Source organism: Marmota marmota, unplaced genomic scaffold, assembly GCF_001458135.2.
Source record: "Marmota marmota marmota unplaced genomic scaffold, marMar, whole genome shotgun sequence".
Taxonomy (NCBI): Eukaryota; Metazoa; Chordata; class Mammalia; order Rodentia; family Sciuridae; genus Marmota; species Marmota marmota.
The window spans coordinates 27,202,407-27,226,183 of record NW_026000221.1 but is presented as its reverse complement, the minus strand read 5'-3'; the positions used below and the strand labels follow the sequence as shown (position 1 = coordinate 27,226,183).

At 40.9% G+C, this 23,777-nt stretch overlaps 1 protein-coding gene across 2 annotated transcripts; it reads left to right on the top strand.

Moving 5' to 3' along the window:
* The first annotated feature begins 2,015 nt into the window (after nt 1-2,015).
* Tent4b (terminal nucleotidyltransferase 4B) lies at nt 2,016-16,631 on the top strand. Of its 2 annotated transcripts, none has more exons than XM_015488757.2 (11): nt 2,016-2,215; nt 4,383-4,429; nt 6,104-6,224; nt 7,806-7,913; nt 9,750-9,878; nt 10,594-10,807; nt 12,161-12,287; nt 12,388-12,491; nt 12,737-12,783; nt 14,807-14,971; nt 16,262-16,631. In XM_015488757.2, the coding sequence occupies exons 1-11, from the start codon at nt 2,126-2,128 to the stop codon at nt 16,436-16,438; spliced, it is 1,329 nt and encodes a 442-aa protein (XP_015344243.1). In that variant the 5' UTR covers nt 2,016-2,125; the 3' UTR covers nt 16,439-16,631. The 2 variants fall into 2 exon arrangements, with proteins under 2 accessions (XP_015344243.1, XP_015344242.1); XM_015488756.2 differs by having other exon boundaries at nt 2,021-2,215; nt 12,596-12,783.
* The last annotated feature ends 7,146 nt before the right edge of the window (nt 16,632-23,777 follow it).

Below are 23,777 nucleotides of genomic sequence, written 5' to 3'. Positions count from 1 at the left end.
GACAGCTTTTGTTTTCACTGTTGAAAGGCAAGGGTCGTATTTGACAAACCCATTTCCCCCTAAGCATTCAGTAATGTTTACAAAATGAATTATCGTGCATTTCCTAGGACTTGAACTTAGCTGGTGTTTGGGCTAGGTACCTGTCACCTAGGTTTGAGTTAGAAAACGGACAATACAGTCAAATTTAGGTGTTTGCACTGGTTAGAATGCAAATGTTCTATAGAGATCTTCTTAGAACTACAAGTAAACTCTGATAATTCGTAGCAAACACCTAATGAGCCAAGAAGCACCCGCCTGCTCGGCTCCGTGTTCGTGGTCTTGGCATCGCCATCATGCTGTGCTGAAGAGAGCCCAGGCTGTGCACCTTCCTGCGACTCTCAGCTGTTGCCTGTAAGAGAATGTAATAAAACCTGGGAATTTAAACAAACAGAGACCCTCAAACACTAGAAGTTTAAAGGTCCTGTGGGACCCAGAAACAGCAAGGAAAAGCAGAACTCTGCTAGGGTGGCTTCTGAATTCACCCTCTGACCTCTGGAGTTTTAAAGTCCAGGTTGATGCAGAATTTCACGGCAAACAGGCAAATGCTTTCAGTACATCATTCCTTGCAGCCCGAAAAGACTCCTGCTTGCCAGCCCTGCTGTACCTGAGCATACGGGGGCTGCAAACACAAAATGCATAGTCACCTGTCCAAGGGAACCCAGCTGCCCACACGCAGAACTCATGTCTACAGCTTAAGTTTTTGACTCTGTCTAAAAAAAAAAAAAGAATAGAAAGAGGCAGGAACTGTCAATTGCTTAATCAGTCACATTTTTATAAAGTCATCAGTGTTCCATGTGTCAAGAGTTATGTCCAGCGGAGGGTGGGACACAGATATTTTTTACTTCCTCAAACCATTTTGATCTTGAAGCTTCCTGCTCTGGAGCCGGGATGGGCCTCGGTTGCAGGCTCCAGCTCCCACCACCTGCAGGCAGCCCCGTCCTGTGTGGTGGCTCTGAGGGAAGCCATGAAGGGCTTCTCTAGGCATCCCTTCAGTCCGTCCCTTTCCTCCCCCCCCAGGTAGCCCCGCAGTCTCAGCACCTCGGGAGCAGTGCTTTTCTCCCTCTTGGCACCGACTCCTTCCACTCATTGCCAGCCCCGTTTGTCCTTTTGTCCTGACCATTGCTTGCTTGGTCCCTGCATCTCCTGCCGCCTGTGTGTGTGAGGTTTCTGCAGCCCCCTCCTCCATCCTTGGGGCTGTCCTCTTGAACCCGTCGTCACTTAGGACCTGTTCTCCTCGCCACAGTCTCATCCCTTTTCTGATGCATGGTTGCAGAGTTGCCAGTCTAAAAACCACTGTGTTTTTGCAATCCTTCTAGTCCCTCAGAAACACTGGAACAGCCCCCTGTGCCACAGGGAAAAGCCTGAGCCGCTGTTTTGGTTTGTTTGGGGTGCTTTAGATTGAACCCAGGGCCTTGCTGGGCTAGGCGGGCGCTCTACCCTGAGCTGCCCCCAGCGCACCAGGTGCTGTCCGTAGTCTGCCGTGCCAGAGCCTGCCTGCCCGCCTGCCTTCCCAGGAGTCTCCATCCTCCCCCACAGCCCTTGCCCTTGGCTCACTGCCTTGAGCGTCACCGTCTCTGGAAGCCCGGGCCCCTTCATGGGGCCATTCTTTTCAAGATGCGGCTGATGTCCACTGGTTGTCTCGGTCATTGGATGCTTCATCCACGAGGAGACGAGCATGGCCGGCAGAGCAGGAGGGGCAGCCCCCCAGGCAGGACGCTCGCTTCCCTCCCCCAGCTTCGGCAGCTGGATGGCAAGTTTGCAGGCCGAGAGCAGGGCCTGCTCTGGTGGTTCCCCTTCTTTAAAGTCACCAGCAGCCAGCAAGGGTTCTACACAGGAAGTTTTTATTTTATTTAATTATTTTGGCTTTTTGATTAAATTCTGTACATTTCGATTTTACCTAAGATGAGATATAACATTAAAATTAAGGTAAAAATCAATGACTGTAAGGTCATCAACTGAATTATCTTGTAAGGTTTAATTAGAGAAAATTACTTAAGAAACTGTTCTCTCATTAGATTGGCCTGCTCATATTTTTTCTGCTTTTCTCTTCAGTCTGCATGAAGAAATCAGTGATTTTTATGAATACATGTCTCCGAGGCCCGAGGAGGAGAAGATGCGGATGGAGGTGGTGAGCAGGATCGAGAGTGTGATCAAGGAGCTCTGGCCCAGCGCTGACGTGAGTCCCCCATGGGGCCACTGGGGCTTAGGGTAGGGTCCCTGTCCTCGGGTGGAAGCTTACCTGTTGGCATCTCAGGCAAAGACCCCCACGTACAGTGTGAGTGCTTTTGTAAGAGTTAGGGTCTAATTAAATTTTAAAGGCAAATAATTTTCAGCCTTTAAAATTTGGGGCTTGGTAATTATGTTCATTGACTCAGATGCCTGCCTTAATTTTTTTTCCTTTGGTGCTAGTTAATAACTACTAAAGGAGAACTAAATTTAGGAATCATTAAGTGTAAGGAGAAGACAAGTGTAACCTTATTATAGTAATTTGTTATTGCATGTGATTTATTAAAACCTCATTGCTATTTTGTTCCAACCTGCCAGCATAAACATTGTAATTGTTTATAGATGAATGAAAAGGTCATGTAGGAATTTGTCACTTGAAGTTCTTTTTTGGGGGGAGTGCATAGCCCAGGTCTGTCCCCCCACCCCCTCATGATACTAAGGATTGAACTCAAGGAGCACTTTACCCCTGAGCTACATCACCAGCCCTTTTAATTTTTTTAAGTTTTGAGACAGGGTCTCCTTAAATTGTCCAAGCTAGCCTCCAGCCTCAGCCTCCCAAGTCTCTGGGATTACAGGCATGTGCCGCCATGCCTGGCCCTGCCGCTCTTGAAATTGGTATCTTTGTCCCACATCTGTCCCCACTCAGCAAAATATTTGCCCAGGATTTCTTCTTTACTTATTTGTGTTTTTTGTTATTGATATTAAGTTAATACTTTACTCTGTAGGACTTAAGAACTTAGTCCACAATTTTGTACCTTAAAAAAAGTAATTTATGGGCTGGGATCGTGGCTCAGTGGTAGAGTGCTTGCCTCACATGTGCAAGGCACTGGGTTTGATTCTCAGCACTACATATAACTAAATGAATAAAATAAAGGCCCATCAACCCCCCCAAAAAATTTTTTTTAAAAGTAATTTATGTTATTTTTTAAATCTAGCATAAGAATCCCTTATGTTAATGTCATTTAGCAAAACAAAAGAGTTTTAATTTTTAAGTACAACACTGTAGGTAAAGGGAAGACACTAGTGTTTTATTGAGCAGCTACTATATGCAGCATTATTACTTCTTCTTGTATGATCTGACTCTCAGCTGGGCTGATTCTGCTCCCCAGGGGCCTTTGGCAGTGTCTAGACATTTTTGGTTATCACAACTTGGGAGGCACTACTGACATCTAGTGGGTAGAGACCAGAGAGGCAGCTCAACATACCACAGCTGAGGTTGAGAAACCCTGATCTGAATTGAGCCTTATCCTTCTGAGGTGGCAGATTTTATCGTTGACATTTTGTTGTTTGAGGGTGTTTTTTTTTTTTTCTAAACCCCCACTTCAGTACTGGGGATCTAACCCAGGGCCTTACACATTCTAGGCAAGCACTCTACCACTGAGCTACACACCCAGCCCTTTTTAAAGTTTTATTTTGAGACAGGGTCTTGCTAAGTTACCTAGCTTGACCTCAAACTTTTGGGCCTCCTGCTTTTGCCTCCTAAGTACCTAGGATTACAGGTGTGCACCACTGTGCCTAGCCCTTTTCATTTATTTACTTATTTAATTTTTTTTTTCCCCCAGAGAGGAACATGAGGCTATGACTGACTTCCCAGGTCTATCTCACCTCAGAAGCAGAGCTTCTTTTCCCCCTGTTTATCCTGTATTGCAGTTATATGCATATGTATACCTGCCTGAGTTCCACCATTCTCCATAAGTTGAGATAGAATGTGCCCAGGTTTTCGGCCACAGCGCAGATTTTTCTCTGTGGAGAGGTCTGTAAGCCAGTGCTTGTCTTGTACTTGGAGTAGTCTGACTAATAGTGATCTATGAGAAAACTCCTGCTTAGAGAACAAAAATTAAGGATTTGTGATTGTGCTTGAATTATAAGGGAACATAGTGACCTGAATATTGCTTTTGAAATGTTTGGTCTATATGTTTCATATTTGAACCTGATATATTTAAATTGTATTCTGAATGTCTGCCTGTGAGGTACAGAGTCCCTACTTTTTGAAGTGTGGTTAGAAAAAAATGCTTTTGTAGTACTAAAAAGTACCAGTAGAGGGTAGCCAAGACCTGCATGACTCCACAACTTGGTGCCATAGCTGATACCTTAATGTACTTCTTTTTCTGTTCCAGGTCCAGATATTTGGAAGTTTTAAAACTGGCCTGTATTTACCTACTAGGTTAGTACGTTTGTGAAGCTTTCAAGGGATTATACATTTTTATAGAGTATGTGCATTTTGTCTATTGCATGTGTGAGAATAGAACAAGACAGTGAGATATATGAAATAGAAATTCATTTACCTGGATTTACATTACCTTAAAGTAGAATGTTACTTCAGATCATCTTATCCAGACTGAAATGATGCAGAGAAATATAAAAGGGAACATGTAGCAGTAGAATCAATTAGTTACTAGTTTTAGAATTTGACCACCCTGCAGAGAATTGCCCAGCCCCAGGACGTCTCCACTGTAGTAGTGTCATGATTATAGCGTGGAACTGGATATACTATGTGAGGTCTCTCTTTTTTCAGTGAAGAAATCATGCAGCTAGATGTGGTTTCAGCATCCTGACCCAGACAACGAGGCTACAAAACTCTGAGGAAGTCTTGGCCCCTTTAGGACCCTTGTTCCATTTCAGTCTTTTCTAAGGAGGGCTCTCTTGACTCGTAGCCTGGGAGGACCCCTTTTTGAGAATGGTGATATTTCTCTGAAGCAGTGTGTCCTTGCTCTCTTAAGAATTAAAAGACATGGTCTTTACCAAGGAAAACATTCTATAGTGTTGTGTGTCTGGGGATTGCACCCATGAGCACCCTACCACCGAGTCATGTTTCCACCTCTTTCTACTTTATTTTGAGACAGGGTCTTGCTAAATTGCCCAGGCTGGCTTCAGACTTGCAATTCTCCTGCTTCGGCCTCCCAGGTAGCTGGAGTTATAGGAGTAGGCCAGTGCACCTGGCTATTCCATTGTGTCTTTTGATTGAGCTTGATTTGGTTCACTTTCTCCCAACTCTTAAAATGTGCTAAAGCGGGAATGTCCTAGCCGTTTTCATTCTTTCCAGTGCTGTCCTTGCCCTACACAAGCTGTACGTAAAACATTCAAATTCAAGGTCTTTAGTATTTTTCCTTGTTTAAGCTCTAAGCTTCAGCAAAAGCCAAAAAGTCATTCTAAATTATTGAATTTTAGGAATAGGTAGTACATTTCATAATTCAGATTTAGAAAAGGCACACTCCTGCTTCTGCCCAGGTTCTCTTTGGAACATCCCTGATACCAGTTTCTTAAATGCCCTTCCAGAGACATTTGTGTGTTTACACAAACAGTACAAGCCAGACACTGCTCTTCAACTTGTTTGTTGTTGTTATTTATTTTTGGGGTACTGGGGATTGAACTCGGGGGCACTCAACCACTGAGCCTCATCCCCAGCCCTGTTTTGTATTTCATTTCGAGACAGGGTCTCACTGAGTTGCTTAGGGCCTCACTTTTGCTGAGGCCACACTTGTGACCCTCCTTTCTCAGCGTCTCAAAAGCTGCTGGGATTATAGGCGCGTGCCACCATGCCTGGCTGCATTTAATATGTTTTAAGTCACAGTTAATCTCATCTAGATAGCTAAGTCTTTAGGACCAGAAACCTTTATAAAAAAGAAACATTAACTAGCATTTTTGAGTTTTACTTCTTTCAAAATCACCATTCCTGAGGCCTGTGTTCTGTGCAGGGATTGAAACCCATCATCGCCACACTTGGTCTTCATTGGGCAGAAAGGGACGTGGAGTCTAGGAGTCTGGGAGTGTGATCTGATGTAAAACAGGCACTGTTTCTTGCTTCCTCAACTCTTTCGCATGTGTTCTCTGTGTTTAGTGACATCGATCTTGTGGTGTTTGGGAAGTGGGAAAACCTACCCCTCTGGACCCTGGAGGAAGCCCTTCGGAAACACAAAGTTGCAGATGAGGATTCGGTGAAAGTTCTAGACAAAGCGACTGTAAGTTCTTCACACCTCTGTTTGTTGACATGAAGCTTCAGTGTTTGTGAACACAGTCGGACTGTGAGTCAGTGGTTTTTTGATTTTTTGAATGTCTCGCTGCTTGTACATGAACAGTGTTCTGTTTGTGAAACAAGTTGCCTTACTCTGGCTACGCATTTAAGAAATAACCCAACGTCTTCATACATAATACTATAGAGTTTTTTAAAAGTATAATAAAAATGTGGATTTCTGTTAAGCAGTTTATAGTCACACAGATGTTGCCATTCTATTGTGTCGTTGAAAAATGTATATGCTTGACGTTTTCTAAATCAGATTATATTTTAACCTCAGCTGGAGTGACCATTAAAGAACTTTCATGGAAACTCAAATGTAGAAACAAATATATCTGTGTTAGAAATTTTTTTTTTTTTTTTTTTTGGTTTTTGCCTACTAGGTTTTCTTTGATCATAGTTTTCATCGAAAAAGTTAATTTGGAGACCCAATTCTGTATACAAGTTTGCTGGCCCAAGTTTTCTCTTTTGCAGTACTGGGGAGTAAATCCAAGGATGCTCTATCTCTGAGCTACACCCCCAGACTGACTTGAATTTGTAGTCCTCCTGCCTCAGCCTCTGAGTTTGCTGGGCCTGGCCCAAGTTTTCTAACGCATGGGGAAAATGGTATTATTTTGAGAGCTCATAATACCTCACATAAGTCATCTGATCAGTTTTTATTTGAGAATAATCCTTACATTTTATATTCTTTTCCTGTTAGGTGGCTTTATGGGCTATTTGTGTATGACTGAAGAACCTAGTGGTTTTCTGATGAGAAATAGTTTGGTGATATGAAATGTTTGGATAATTTTTAATCTTATAGTTAGTTGGAAATTGTTCTCCAAAGTATATATAATATTGAGATTTTATATGATTTCAAAATTCTCAGTGCAACTATATGCCAGTTAATATAACTATATGAATTGATGTGGTATTACGCATAATGGCACATACCTATAATTCCAGCTGCTCAGGAGACTGAGGCAGGAACATCAAAAGTTTGAGGCCAGGCTGGGTAGCTTAGTAAGACCCTGTCTCATAATAAAATGTAAAAAAAAGGCTAGGGATGTAGCTCTGCGGTAGAACACGTGCCTAGCCCGTGCAAAGCTCTGGGTTCAATTGCCAGTAGCTGAGGCAAGAGGGTTGTAAGTTCAAGGCAAGCCTGTCTTATCCCGTCTCAAGATACAATTTAGAAAGAGGGGTTGGGCTCAGTATTAGAGTGACCCTGGCTTTAACTCACCCCCCCCAGTACCACACACACAAAATAGGTGTATCTCAAAAACAGTCACTATTACACACCTTAAATATATGCAGTAAATAATAAATTAATAACTAAAGTTGGATACCAAAACACATTCTTAATATATATATTGTATAAGTTAATTGCTGAATATATACTGTAAAGTATCTGTAGAAGTTAATTGTGGTGCATAGTGTTCAGAACACTCAGTGTTTTGTGTCTTCTTGAGAAGGGTAGACACGAACCATTCCCTGGTTTTGTCTTTTAATTTGGGTCTAGAATTTCAACCTTTGCTTTTTCTCTTTCCAGGTACCTATTATTAAATTAACAGATTCTTTTACTGAAGTGAAAGTTGATATCAGCTTTAATGTCCAGAATGGCGTGAGAGCAGCAGACCTCATCAAAGATTTTACCAAGGTCAGAGGCTCTGTCGTGTCTGTATGATGAAACTGTCAGGAAATGTAAATGTAATTTTTTCTGTTGTGGTTGTGGTGTTGTATTCTGCTGTTCTTTGCCAAACCCCCAGCCCCCGCCCCGCCATTGCTGGGAGTGGCCACCGGCCCGAGCATGCTAGGTGAGTGCTACTCTTAGCCCAGCCAAGCTGTTTTTATATGTGTGTTGCTGACAAATGTTTTTCCCTTTTCTGTGTACCTGTTTTGCTTTCCTTGAATCTGCTTGTAATGATCTGTAATTATAATGTGACCTCAAGTAAGAATTAAGGGTTTAGAATGCTTTTGAAGAAATACTGTGCTCTGGATCCTTACGCATAGGGACGTGAGGGCTGAGATCATGCTGCATGATTGACCGCTGTCAGTTTTTAATCTCAGATTTTAGATTAAGAACCTCCCTAGGGAGTCTTTTCTCTGTTTTAATTTCCAAGTCACCTCTAAGGTGGTGCCTACAGTTTTCCTTACTTTATCTTGAAGTAATTATAACTTGTTCGTGTTTTGTTATTTTCTTTCAAAATAGGGAAGAATTTGCAACATTGTCCTCAGAACATTTTATATACTTAGCCATCAGCTGGAGACTTTATAAACCTGGATCTACCCTGATGTCAACCATAATGTTTACAAATGCTTATTTCTCTCTCTCTCTGTCTCTCCTTTTTTCCTTCTTATTTTGTGGTACTGAGACTTTAACTAAATTGCCGAGTCTGGCTTCGAACTTGTGATTTTCCTGCCGTAGCCTCCCAAGTCATTGGGATTTTGGTTTATTTCTCCATGTTTTTGTTGTTCTTTTTCATACTTGCTATTTTGATGATTTGGAAAAGTATAAACTTTTAACTTTCTTAAGGAACCTGTTGTGTTCACTGTAGAAAGTCCATAACAAAGATAAAAGTAAAGCTGGGCGAGACATCTCACCTATAATCCCAGCAATTTGGGAGGCTAAGACAGGAGATTTGATAAGTTCAAGACCAGCCTCCACAACTTAGTGAGACCTTGTCTCAAAATAAAAAGGACCCCCCCAAAAAAGGCAAAAATAAAACCAAAAGGACTGGGGATGTAGCTCTGTAATTTAGCACCCTGAGTTTATTTCCCAGTACCAAAAACAAGAACCCAAAGCAAAAAACAAAGAATAAAGAAGGGGATAGAAATTTCTCTAATAGGAATGGCATCTTTCCATATGTTTGGCCTGCTTTATTGCCCTCCGTGTCCCAGGCGAGGGCCTGGCTTGTAGAGAGCATTGTATAGTGCGTGAGCCGGAGACGGCCTCGCTGCTCTGCATCTTCACCAGCTCTCACGTGCCCGTTCCCTGTGGAGTGGACAGGAGAGCTCACTGGCCACAGGGAAACAGCAGCAAGGCTGTTCCTGCTCTAGGGTTGTCACAGAATGATTTTAAGGACCTTTAAACCGCCATAGATGGTTTCACAGTAGTTCTTAGAAAAGTAGTTCTTTCAAATTCCACTGATTTGGTGCTTTAAGATGTCGAGAGACTTTGTTCTTGTACTATTTATGTTATGTGTTCACAAATGAATATTATGCTCATGGTCATAGTGAGCATCATCAAATGTATACTGTTAGTGTTTCCATCCTTAGTGGGTACATGGGTGCCATTATTTATGTTACTGTGTTTTAGTTTTTAATGGCTTACTTTTTTTAAAAAATTGCTTAACTTTAAAACAGAAACTTAAGTATATTGTATATCTCTACCAAATTTTATAATGTAAGGACCAGTTGTTTATGCCCCTGCTAGTTGCCAAGAGCTATTACTGATACAGAATTCATTGAAAATATTATTTTATTTATTTTTCAGAAATATCCTGTATTGCCATACTTGGTTTTAGTATTGAAACAATTCTTATTACAGAGGGACCTTAATGAAGTATTTACAGGTGGAATTGGTTCTTATAGTCTCTTTTTAATGGCAGTCAGTTTCCTTCAGGTAAGTCACATGGGTGTGCTGTGCGAGTGTACAAATAAAAAATAAGTCAGCTGAGAAAACATTTCAGGAAAAAATTTAAATCAAGCTTTATTTGAATGCTTTTCTTGATTACTTATGACTTTTCCCTTAAACTGGACCTTTTATAATTTAGCAGATAAGTATTTAAAAATTCCCGGGGAGAGTATTTGTTGTTTTCAATCCCATATGTTGTAATAGCTCTGAGACTTTTCGCTGCGGTGTTTGCCATGCAGAGGTGTAGTCTGGTTTCCATAACTGCAAACGATAGGACACATGCCAAAAATAAGGATGCCTTCCACGCACCTGATCTAGTTTAGCTGGGGTGGAGACCTGCTCTGTGGGTGGATGAGTTAGAGCTGAGTCGGGTGCGTCTGTGGTGCTGCTACCAGCCGCAGGCTCTGCTGTGAGTCACAGTGACCTCCCCAATGTGGGGAGGGGCACGCAGCCTTGTTAGCCTCCTGGGGCAGAATTCAGCCTGGCAAATTGTACCCCACCAGTTTTGCGCCCATGGGATTGTTTTATAGTGTTGTCTGTGACAGCAGTTCAGCCATTTATTACTGTATTTGTTGACTTTTATGTTAAACCCAAATTATAATAATACTGCTTACAGAAATTAGGATGTCGACCCCTCCCTGATAATTGAGAGAAAATTCAAAATAATTTCTTCCTTTTTTTTTTTTTTCTTTTCTCTTTTTAGTTACATCCCAGGGAAGATGCTTGCATCCCCAATACAAACTATGGTGTTCTCTTAATAGAATTTTTTGAATTATATGGACGACACTTCAATTATTTAAAGACTGGCATCCGGATAAAGGATGGTGGTTCATATGTGGCCAAAGATGAAGTACAGAAAAATATGCTGGATGGCTACCGGCCATCAATGCTTTATATTGAAGACCCTTTACAACCAGGTATTAAAATTAGGTAAATTTGTGGGTGTTCAGAGAGAGGGCATTGTCAGGCATTGTGTGCTCTTAGCCTTTCTGTGGATGCCAAATGCAGGATGACGTCTGTTGTCATTTTTTTCCCCAAAATATTTTATCAGCAAACATACTGAAATAAACAGAACACCCCCCTAGTGAAACACCTTGCAGACTTCAGATGACTGGGGATGGAATCCTTTTGACCCTTGAAACCCAGGACCTGTAGGGGTTCCCTGTCGGGTAGGGGTGTGCAGCTCCAGTTTGGCAGCCATGTTTCCTTTTCTTGGTTCTTCCTGCTGGTGACTGCAGCAGCTCTCGGCCAGGACAGTAAGGACGATTGTGATGTCCTCAGAGGCACGAGCTTGGTGGTAGTACACCTCCAGGCTCATGGTTCAGGGAGACTGTCTTTTGGACTACTGCTTTTTCTCTTCAGTTCCCCTATGCTTTTTCCAGTTTTGCGTTGGCTTAAAAGTGAACAAAAAATAATTGGTTATATTTGTTTGCTTTTATCTTACTTTTTCTAGGCAATATCTTTTCCTGATGCAATTGTAGAATATTTAGATTCTGCATTATTGGGTTTTAGTGGAAGTGTTTTAGTCATTTGCTTGAATTTGCAACTTTGAATCTATGAGTCAGGAAAAGGAATGAAGAGCTACTATAATTGCCTAAGAGCCCTTTTATGGTTTATTGAGGTGTTCTATAAACATTAATAGTTCTATGTGTTTGTTTATTGAGGAAATACAGAATGGAAGCCTTCTCCGCACAAAGTAAGCTGGGCATGGTGGTGCATGCCTATAATCCCAGCGACTCTGGAGGCTGAGGCAGGAGGATAGCAAATTCAAAGCCAGCCTCAGCAATTTATTGAGGCCCTAGGACCTTAGTGAGACCCTGTTTCAAAATGAAAAGTAAAAAGGGCTGGAGATGTGGCTCAGTGGTTAAACCCCCCTAGTTTCCTTCCCTTGTCCCCCCCCCCCCAAAAAAAAAATTTTTTTTCCCCCCAGTAAGACAGATCTTCCTTTTTAGGACCTCACAATTTAGCATGAGAAATATGTACATAGCTAGTAAAACCCCCAAACCCACAAGTATTTCTGTTTTAGCTTGGTTTCACTCCTAGGGGAGAATAGGCAGCTCTTTCCTTTGCAGGTATGAGAGGAGAGTCCTTCTTGGACACTTTATACATCATGATAAAGGGCAGACTCCACGTTCAGAGATTAGGGAACTACGGGAGCAACTGACAACTCAGTTTCTGGGTGGATAACTGTTGCCCTTGCCCTCCCAAAAGTAGGCTTCACATGAAGCAGTAGTCAAGCTTACTGCTTTTCATATTCATTTCTTTTAAAGGTAATGATGTTGGAAGGAGTTCGTATGGGGCCATGCAAGTGAAACAGGCCTTTGATTATGCCTACGTTGTTTTGAGTCATGCTGTATCGCCAATAGCAAAGTACTATCCTAACAACGAAACAGAGAGGTAAAAGTTTAACTCAGATCAGCCCATTGTGTCAAAATTGGTTGTGACTTCTTATTTTCAAATTAATGTACCCCCCCTTCTTTTTTTCAAACACATGCAGTATATTAGGTAGAATAATTAGAGTAACGGATGAAGTCGCCACATACAGAGATTGGATATCAAAACAGTGGGGCTTGCAGAACAGGCCTGAGCCTTCGTGTAATGGTAAGAATGTTTTCATTGATTGATTGACCGAGTCTTAGAGGTTTTTCTGTGTTGTGTGTTTTTAATGGGTAGAAACGTTTTCCAATCTTTTGCCACTCTTTCAGGAAATGGTGTTACCTTGATAGTAGATACTCAGCAGTTAGATAAATGTAATAATAATCTGTCTGAAGAAAATGAAGCCCTTGGAAAATGTAGAAGTAAAACTTCGGAATCTCTTAGTAAACACTCTTCAAACTCTTCATCAGGTCCAGTGTCCTCCTCTTCTGCCACGCAGTCCAGCTCTAGTGACGTTGTAAGTATAAAAGATTTGGCCCTTGGAAACTTCAGTGCTTACATGTTCTCTGACATCGGGTTCACTCTGACCAGAGGGCTAAGGCTGCTTCCTTTTCTGTTACTGGGAAATTTTAGCAACTTTCACACTCAACCTTTTTCTCAACCTTTTTTATACGTAGAACAAAAGAGAATTTTAGTGAAGTCTCTGTATCCACCACTAGATTCTACCATTAACATTTGGGGGGGCAGGCATTGTGGATTATTGAACTCAGGGGCACTAGACCACTGAGCCACATCCCCAGCCTTATTTTTTATATTATTTAGAGACAGGATCTCATTGAGTTTATTAGCACCTCACTTTTGCTGAGGCTGGCTTTGAGCTCGCAATCCTCCTGCCTCAGCCTCCCAAGCCACTGGAATTACAGGTGTGCGCCACCACACCCGGCAGATTCCACCATTAACATCTGACTTGCTATCATAGACCTACATCCATCCATCCTGCTATCCACTAATTGGTCTTATTCTTTGATCTATCTGAAAGCAGATTACAGGCCTCTGTATGCTTCTTTCAAACTTCTGTAATGTATATTTATTAAGTAGACTTAAATATTTGTTGTAGTTTTTTCTTTTGCTATAAAATTGACATAAAGGGAATCCCTAATTGCACTGAATTTTTATCAAATGCATTCACATTTGTAACCCTAAATACTAACAAGGTATAAAACGTTGCCACCACCCCAGGGAGACACTTGCTAATCAGCCTGCAATCCTACCCTCAGAGGGAACCACTACAATGGTTTTTCTAATACCATAGATTAGTTTTGCTTGTTCCATAATTTCATATAAATGAAATCATGCAACATACACTCTTTTTTGTAAGGCTTCTTTCATGTAGAATAATGTTTTTGAGCTTCCTGATTGGATTTTTAAAGAAGGAGATATGATTTACACTTCATAAATTTTACCACTTAAAATTAAATGTATAAATTCAGCGTTTTTAAATGTATTCACAATGTTATACAGCCATCACCAGTCTCTAGTTGAAGAATATTTTCTTCACCCCAGAAAGAACCTCTGTACTGTTGGTAGTTCCTCCTAATTCCTCTTTCCCAGCCTCTAATATTTTATCTCTGTCCTGTTTGACTTTTAAGTGTCAATTACATCAAAGTTAATTTTCTTTATCAAGGTGAATTTAAATTTACTTCACATTTAAAATGGATTTTCCTATTATTTGAATTTTGATATTATTAGGAGTGTGAAAAAAAGAAATGTAAAAACGTAGGGGACGTTAATTTTGTGTTGTGACCGATGACCACATGTCTTTATGGAGACCTACCTGTTTGTGTGCAGATTCTCTGTGCCTTGCTGGATCCCGGAGCAGTGCTCTGGAGGGCAGAATGCTGAGCTAGACACCTCAGACACGGGCATGAGGGGATTGAGGACAGGAGCAGAGACAACCTTGAGATGGAGCGTTAGGGACTGAGACACCATGACTGAAATGCTGGGCAGTGCTCCAGGGTGAAGGGCAAGACAGTCATGACCCAGTCAGTCCAGGATCAGACGGGGCTGAGCCTGCTCCTGTGGTAGGGCTGCACCCCCAGCACATTGGGTTGGAGGAATCTGTCATCATGGACTCCTAATTCACCATCTTGTATTTAATTGAAGATATTGAGCCAGAACTGGGACCTAGGTCCCTTGCTCCTTACCATGCTCTTTCCCCAGGGTACCATGACACATTTTCTGTAGGTGAAAACTCACTCAGATCCACTGCAACCTCTGTGAGCTCCTTCACAGACTGTTAACAAATCTGATGTGGGCAGTGAACTTGACGATATAGGAAGCCCTGTGGTAAACTGAGTCACTCTAAAATATTGGGAGGAAAACTTAATCACTTCATTTTGTAAGTTCCTCATTGTACCTCCTTAACTCCCGAATGTTTCAGTTTATTCTGATGAGTACTTGGCTGAAATTGTTCCCATTTCTGAATATTGAGTACGTACATTACTATTTCATCACATTATAACCTGTGTGGCTTGTGTTAGGATTCTGATGCGACACCATGCAAAACCCCGAAACAGCTGCTTTGCCGGCCGTCTACTGGGAACCGAGTAGGGTCACAAGATGTGTCCTTGGAGTCCTCTCAGGCAGTTGGGAAAATGCAGAGCACCCAAACCACTAACACATCCAACAGTACCAACAAATCCCAGGTGTGTGGAATTTGTGTTTTCAATTGTTCGTGTCCAATACAGAGTAGTTAGAATTTCTTTTGTGTGAATAATGGTTATCCTGGGTTTGAAACTCTGGGTTAAAGAGAAAACCTGTTTTGTTCCAAGAGATTCCAAAGCATGGTGATATTTCTAGTAATGGGACATTCTGAGGCCATTTATGAGACATTGTAGCATCCATCTTGGTGGGAACCTAGTAACTGGTCCCTAAGACATTTCTAGCCAACCCACCTTATGACAGTTTCAGCATAAAAAATTGCATCAGGGCTGGGGGAGGTAGCTCAGTGGTAAAGTATGTGCTTAAGCATTCTTGAAGCCCTGGGTTCCACTCCCTACTCCACCCCCAGCCTCCCCAAAACACACATACACATACACACACACACACACACACACACACAGAGGATCAAGTTACAGAAAGGTTTTAGTTGTACTTGAAATTAAACTCACCCGAACAGTTTTGGTGTGGCTCCATGGCAGCGGTGTGCATACCTGGAGGTGACGTAGCCTTTGATAATGTTCGGCACCTTGCTGCCTACATTGACCCACATCAAGCAGCTGTGAGGCATGAGGGTCAGTTGACTGAAGTAGGCCACCGAGATGCTGTGAGTTTTTGGTTGCCTACAATTATCATTAACCATGAGTAATGAGTCTGAGTGAGGGAGAATGCAAGCCATTGGTATTGGGCTCTGGTCCAAGGCCTTCTTACCCTCTCTCAGTGCAGCTGGAACCCTGGGGATAGGCCTCTTGGTAGCAGAGATCACTGGCTTGTCAGTCACCTCCTGTCTGATTAGACCTGCTAAATCCACTTAACGCCACAGCCTGAACCACACGCACCAAACCCAAGCTCATTGAGTCACAGTGATAAGGTGACAGGGCTGATAGAGAAAGTCACAGGTAAGGAGAGCAGGAAGGGAGCGGCTGCCATGCTGATGTCCTCAGTCGGCCTGTGCAGTTGTGCCTGTCCAGGGCCACCTTCCAGTACTACCGCCTAGAGTGTGGCATGTGACCTGGCAGGTTCCTTGAGAAAACACTGTCGGGAAGACGAGATAGTGGCCTAGCATTTCAATATTTCCATTTTAAAAATAATGTAAGAGTTTTAGAGCTCAAAGGAGTTAGCCCCTGTGGTCAGCCCTCTTTTTCTGCCTGCTAGCTAAGTCAGTGGTCAGCATGGTCACTCTAGCCAACCAGTTTCTAGTGCAGAGGGCACCCTCAGGATGCAGGTTTGCTGACCCACAACACTGATGTCTCTTTGACCGCTTTCTTTTTCTGCAGCATGGATCAGCAAGGCTCTTCCGTTCTTCCAGCAAAGGCTTCCAAGGTACAACTCAAACAAGCCATGGTTCCTTGATGACAAACAAACAGCATCAAGGCAAATCCAATAATCAGTATTACCATGGCAAAAAGAGGAAACACAAGAGGGACGCGCCCCTCTCAGACCTTTGTAGATAGTCGGCGCTGTGCGATGGACTGTCTTCTGTGTGCAATGATCTCATGCTCAGGACAGTTGCATAGGGACTCCTGGGAGACGCAGGAGCCTCACACTGTTCAGACATTGATTTAGCAACTGCGTTTTTTCCCAGCTCGCCACGGAATGGATCATGAAGACTGACAACTGCAAAAACAAAAGCAAGCAAAAAAGGGGGAAAAAAAAAAGGCTGCTTATTTGATAAGTCATATGCTACAACAGGGTCATTTTAAGATTTAAAGCTTGAATGTAAAATAAATATATTTCTCATTGGCTTTATGCAGAGTTATAGGGAATAGTATTCAGTGTGGGTAGGGTGATAGAAACAGAAAACAATGTCAGAGGATGGGTGGGAAGGCAAACAAAGTATCTTATAGGAAGTCCAGATTCCAAAGGGGAAAGTGAACTGTGCATGTTTTTTTTTTTTAATATTTTTGCATATATTTACCATTTTATTGTGTGTGTATATATAGAAGACCATATAGGAAATTGATATTTGTAATAGTGGATTTGTTAATACTTTTTACATAACATTACTGTTTGAATTGTAAACAGATTTCTTCTCAGGATTAGTTTGAAGAATAATCTGAATTGTCATCTTGACATCCATATATAGGGAAGTGATTAGTTCTATTACTCAGTTTGTTTTCCTCAGCATTGAAAATGACTTAATAGAACCCTTGTGCCCTGCTGCGAAATTTTTTCCTCTCTAAAGAAAAGGTTTATGGTGGCAAATGATGTTTATTTTATTTTGTAAAAAAAAAAAAAAAAAGAAAAAAAAAAGAAAAGAAAAAAAAATGTACTATGTACTTTTGTGTAAACACTGAAAAATCTCTAGTCATCTCTGAGAATTGCAACTGTTTTCTATAGTGCTGTCATTTTGGGCAATTGGCAATTACATGACTTTGTGTTTGTTTCCTTTGCAGTCTTTCTATCTCTCTCTCTTTCCTCCCCTGCCCTCCCCACTTCTTCCTAGTAGGAAACTGGGCCGCCCGTCTGCCTCTCTCCTCTTGCTCCTGTCGCAGCGAACCTCGAGCTCCACAGACTTTGCATGCTGGCCCTCTGACCCTGTGTGCTCCGTGTGCTTGCGTTCCTCATCTCTTATTCTTTTAAACTCATGCTTAACTACTGTGGGAGAGAATAACTGTAAACAGCTTTAATTAAATCATACTTATAAAAAACTATTTTCTTATACTCCACTTTATGCTTTTGGTATTGTCGATCTTTAAAAATTAAATGGTCTTTGATAATGGATCTATTTTGTATTGCCTTATTAAGACCAAATACTTCTTGTCATCCCATTCTTTATCCTCTCCTTTCATGGAATTGTTATCTTTAATTAAAACTTTTTTAAACATTGGCTTGTTTTAAATCATACTGTAAATTTTGGTTGTGGTCAGCTTTTGAGTGCAAATGAGATGTATAATTCTGTTATTCATCACCTGTTGGGTTTGAAACTCAGTTGGGGATATTTAATATAATAGAATGTAAGTGACATTTCTGAAAATGTTTTCTTCCAAGGCGAAAGCTCTTCTGTTAGCATCAGTGTGCGTGGCTCTGTTAAATATGGCCATTTCAGAGAAGAGATTCTTTTATATATATATATACATATAAAGTACTATTGGCTTTTAGGAATTTCTTTTATATACATTTATGAAATATTGAAGACCAATCAGACCATTAATGGACACTTAGTGCAACTTTTTATAAAGAAAATAATGCTAAAGTAAGACCAAAACTGATGTCATCACTGAAATTAACAATTTTCAATATGTTCGTATTTTAATTCACAAAGGAAAAATATGTTCCAAAACTGGAAACTCATAGTACTTGTGTAAACTGTGGAAGATTTTAAATGTGATGTTATTTTGACAATGTTTTAAATTTTAGAGTCACATTTTATTCTGATCTGAATTTTTATCAAGATGTCGAGCTTTTGTTTTTTGAAACTAGTTTGTCATAACATATTGTGCATAATCACAGTATTTATTTTGTAGGACTATTGTGAATGTGTAGACTTATGTTTACCGCTAAGGGAACAATTATTTATAAAATAATATTAAATCCAGTATTAGCTGCCTATTTCAGACACTTAATACTTGCAGAGATCCTTGTTACATTTACCACACTGAAGTCTTTTTTTTTTTAAAGAATCACCCTCATTGTTGAAAGTAAATGTACTTGTAGGGTGCGACTATTAGTGTTCCAATAAGCATGTGATTATATTAAGGTGGTGGTAGCGGGAAGATAATCTTGATTCCATTGGGAATCTTAGGTTTTCGTAAATTTATTGGGAAAATAGTTTTTCCTGTACTGCTGAAGTTTCTTTTTGGTAAACAGTATCTTTCTAAAAGAAAAAAGCATGAAGGAGAAATTGAGGTGTGTATACATTTCCTCAAATGACCAGCATTGTATTCGTGAATACTGTGTATCTTGAATGAGCAGTGTGGAAACTGTTCATTTTTCAATCTGAAGTAAAATACTTTCAAGAACTTTTAGTTTGCCTGCTCATTTGTTTTGTACATTTCATCTCTGTATTTGACTCCTGTCCTATTTCTTTTGAGTTTTAACGCTTTTCGACAAAGATCTTGTGATATTATCAGAAATGTGTCATGTAACTATTACAGTCCATCCATATCCATGCATCATAACCCTCCTTTGCCTAGTAGTTGTAGAAGCGGACTTCACAAATTCTACCTCAAGGTGGTGACATTTCTCTGGAGGTCACGAATGTGTACCCAGTCCTAAGAGACATGTAAAGACTGGTTTGTAGATGCGCTGATGGGTCTGAGGGGTGTCAGTTCAAAACCTGAGTTTCTGATGCTAAAGGTAATGCACTTCCTCTCCAGCTCTCGGTGTCTGTGGTGGTGCCTGGTCTCTGCTTTGGTTGGCAGTGTTGCCCTTGTGCCGAGTCTGGCTTCCACCTGTAGAATCTGCAGTCTTTACACGTGGGGCCTCCGGTCTTCAGTTGATCGTGCTCCGTTTTTGTCCTATTTCAAGTATGTTTACTTGTTTTTTGAGCCTCTTGTTAACATCTGAGGGTATTTGATTGGGCTCCTCTCATTCCTGGGGAACGTCTCCACAGGGCAGAACATGGGCTCTGGAGTCTTGTAGCACCATGTGTTTTCTTGGCATTTCCTCCCCCGTGTAGGGGTAAGTGCGAATTGTGTTTGCCTAAACCTGTGGACTGGTGTTTGGGGTTTTCAAAAATGATAGGCAGGTCAGAGGACAGCATGAGTCCGTGAAGCACAGGACCTGTGGCTGTGGCTTGTTTTCATTGAATGGACTTCCCCAAGGACAGGAGATGTAGTCACCAGTTTGTTCTGTAGCAACTGCTAGAAATGCCCGTTATAAGGTCTTATGGTAAGTTTTGCTGGTATTTAATATTGATCTCCAGGTCAAAACTGATGGATTCCTTTAATTCTAGCATGTTGTTGATTTCATGTTTTAGTCACTTTAAGACTGTTGCAAGGGAATTGCTGCTTCACAATTAATTTTTCAAAGATTAAATGGTAAACTGTTAAAGAAGAAAGTCTCAGTTCTGCTGTGATGGATATTGAAATGTTAATGATCAGATGGATTTATTCTTATCCATCTATTCTTAGTCTCCTGGCTAATGAAACTGTTTCAATAGGTAGAGAGCAACATCTACAGACAGTATTTTGTGAGTATTCTATAAAAGGCTCTGTTAAACTTAATAGAGTAGGAAAGTTATGTTTAATAGTTACTCTTTATAGTAATTTTCATCAGTGGTATAGTTCATCTAGTGAATTGTTTAATGTACTATTAAATTGGGATCAAAGATTTGTGTATGCAGTTCCTTGGAAGTTTTCATCTTGCCTCTTCTAAACCATGAGACTAGCTGCCTGCTATTTTGTCAAAACATTTACGGGTGGATTAAATGGTAAAGAGCACATTTAATATGCTCCTTGATCCTTCGCATAGTTCAGAAAAAAGCCAGATTTCACTGTGGAATTTTTTCGCCTGGCTTGAGAACTTGACATACTCCAACGCTTTTTTTCTTGACCCTCTCTTCTCATGGACTGTCTTGACCCCTCACATTAAGCAACTTGGTTTTTTGTTAGCGTGGATCAAAAATAATTGAGCTAAATATATGTACAAATTGTTGACAAAATTATTAGCCAGAAAAATTGCTTTAGAAGCCTGCCGAGCTATAGTATTCAGGATTAAATATTTAAGGACAGTCTTGTTAACAAATAATAGTTAACACTGTTTTACTGTATCTTGGGGGTGAGGGGATTGCTATTGTGCTTGGTCTTGACATTTTCTACTTAGTGTTTAACCTAACCCATGGTCTGCTAGCCTGAGAGATAACACTTAGAAAGAGGTGGAAGCAGACAGATGGAGATAGTGCATCCGCTTTAGTTATTTTAAGTTGGAGGCGTCTCCTGGGTTTCCTGAGCAGACATGTTGACCATATCAGTAAGAACAGACGATAACGTGGACATCAGATATTCACTCAGCTGGGTGTCTTGGTGGAAGTTTGTATTGGTATCTGCACATCATGTTTATTTTTACATTTTAACTTGAACCTTTGGAGTTTGGGGACCCTTAACTGCCTTTCCCTGCCTAGACTTCTGTGAAGTTTGATAATGGGACGGGCTCTGCTAAGGACACAGTCTGGAGGATTTTTTTTTTCCTTAGCGACTTTGTTTTATCTTAAAGATGGTATGGAAACAAAACACAAATAGTACCACTGAGAGGTGATGGAGTAAACCAAGCTGGTCTTGACCTGAGCGTTGGGACCGGCGGGTGAGGTCCAGAAGGACTTGAGGAAGCAGTCTCTAAAGCCAGTACTGGTGAAGGGTACTTGCCTCCCAGGGTTTAGTCACCCATCTCTTTGAAGGAGAGCGGGATGACGGCTTGTCAGCCACATTCTTTGAGTTTCAGTTCATCTTCACCTTTCAATTTGGGATCCGTCCTATTCATAGTTGTTCCATAGGTCATTTCATTGGTACCTTTTATGTGTAATTATAGTTTATCATAATATTGTTTATCCCTAAACTTAATTTTGAGATCCTGATTTTTATATATTGAAATTTGCAGAAGCTAATTTTTCTTTTAAAGCCCTGCTGTTGTACAGATGTTCATACCTTACGGACTAGCAAACAGCACTGTCTTAAACCTAGGCATTAAGGTGAAAAGTGAGGTAGCTGCTGTAGTTTCTGGACATAAAGTGAGAAGGGCTATTGGCATAAACATTTTTTTTTTTAGTGGTACATACAATAGATAAGTGTATATAGAAAGTTTGGTGAAGTCAGTGTTTTTAATAACCTTTTATTTATTTCCTTCCTTGATTAGCATTGCCTTCTGTGTTAAGAAATTCGGATTCCTGTGAGGTGCTGGAGGTTTGAATCATCTCGAAACCTTACCAGTCTTGTCCAGTTACCGCTGCAGAGGCACTAAGGAGTTTACCAGAGAGAGAGATTTGATACAAATGATTTATGAAATCTCGACATTTCCTGAGGTCATATCACTGGGCACCAGTTCTGAAAACTATGAATGAATTGCACACCTGGAAGCTTTTTTGTATAAGCTAACTACAGTGTCTTCAAAGATGTCAATTGTTTGCCTTGAAATTTTTATAAATTGCATTTCTATGCACATCTGACCCCCACCCCCATGCTTACCATTGGGTTTATTATTCATAATCTGCAATTTAATAAAGGCTTTGTGCTTTCATTTATCTTCAGAACCTCTCGTATGAGCCTTTATATAAAATCCAAATGGCTTTTTTCTTTCTTTCTTTTTTTTTTTTTTTTTTGTAATTCAGCCCTTTCAGAAGTAGAGGTTTTCTAGTATATATAGTATTTCTGTGGGTCCCCTAATGATTTCAAGCCTGGTTTTCATCCTCATGAAGTGAAGAGCTACTTCAGAATGCTGTTCTCCTGCTGCCTTGTCCTAGACTGAAACCACTTTGGTCTCCTCACAGCCATAGATGCTGACCCCACAGAATTTGGTTATTTGCAAATGCCAACCCATATATATATGTTCAGTTGTCGATGGACCTTTATTTATTTATATGCGATGCTGAGGATCGAACCCAGTGCCTCACACACGCTAGCAAGCGCTCAGCCACTGAGCCACGACCCAGCCCAGCAGCCCACTTTATCCTTGCCTGCTGCACCAGGAAACTGATCACTTTAACCTTGGGTTGTTGGAGCAACAAGCTGCACAGATTGCATAGCATAATAAAGACGGTTCTTTGCAACTAGAGAAGCGGGGTTAAGAACGAGAGTGGGCCACTGAACGCATGTTTTCAGAATACCAAAGGGAGAAGAATCAGTAGTCCTCTGCCTGGGACTGGTTGGTGGTGCCCTGCTGGGACCCCTCAGAGTGGTGGAATACTGAATGGTTAGCCTCCAGGTTGTCCATTTAGGAGGAAGTAGCTCAGTAGCACACAGAGAACTGCCCACTCCAGGTCCTGTTTTCCTCTCTCTCGAACATCAAACTGGAAGTGCTCCCAGAATCCCTGAAATCATGCGCTCCCTCCTTTTTCAGTAGCATCCCAGAAGTTCCTTGCATAGTAGGTGACAGGGACAGTTTTGTCCATCTGGTTAGATCTAGTGAATGTATGTTCCACTGAGAAGAAATGTAAATAATAGGTAAATGTCTAAAAAGAATTCAGTTGCCTTAAACTTCCCAATTCTACTTAAGGCCCCAGAGTCAGGCATTTTTATATTTTGCGATGTGTCCTAATTTTTTTGTGTGCATATATAAGTTTTGGGGGTGGGGTGCATTTTCTCCTCTGTCATGAAGTAGTAATTTGAAAATCCCAGGCCATAGAAAGAGTCTTTGGATGTTAGTACACCACCCATCTGTTTCCTTTCTGTTACGATGACTTTTGTTTGCAGGTTGCTTTGGGAAATTTACATGTCAGATCCCCAAGATGAATAAACTAATGGCCAGTAGTTGTCGGTATACCTTAGATTGGGATTTTATAAAACATTGCCATATGATGGAATTTCCTTCTGAATCAAGTTTACTAAGAAAAAAATTCCCCCTAGTTTTACATTCTTTTAGGTGAATATCATGAGTTGCTTTGAGAAGTGTTTCCTCTTTTAATTTTATTTGCTAGAAGTTCAGTGTTGCAATGTGCTCATCTGAGACAGTGCCCTGTTTTTCTATATTTCCACTTTTTGGAAAACTTTGCCCTTGGCAAAACTGATGAAAAAATATCCATTACTTTGACCGTTTTCCATCACCCACCCATTAAAAACTCCATCGTTTTTTATTTTAAAACCCTCCGGTAATTGCAGCAGCAACCTTTAAAACTCCTAAAACTTAAGTTCTCTGTCTTTA

Excerpts from the sequence above, each read along its gene's own strand:
- Tent4b (XM_015488756.2), top strand. The coding sequence starts at position 2,126 with ATGTCTCCGAGGCCCGAGGAGGAGAAGATGCGGATGGAGGTGGTGAGC. Across the intron at positions 7,914-9,749 it reads TCATCAAAGATTTTACCAAG|AAATATCCTGTATTGCCATA; the intron begins GTCAGAGGCTCT and ends TTTATTTTTCAG. Across the intron at positions 12,288-12,387 it reads CCTAACAACGAAACAGAGAG|TATATTAGGTAGAATAATTA; the intron begins GTAAAAGTTTAA and ends AAACACATGCAG.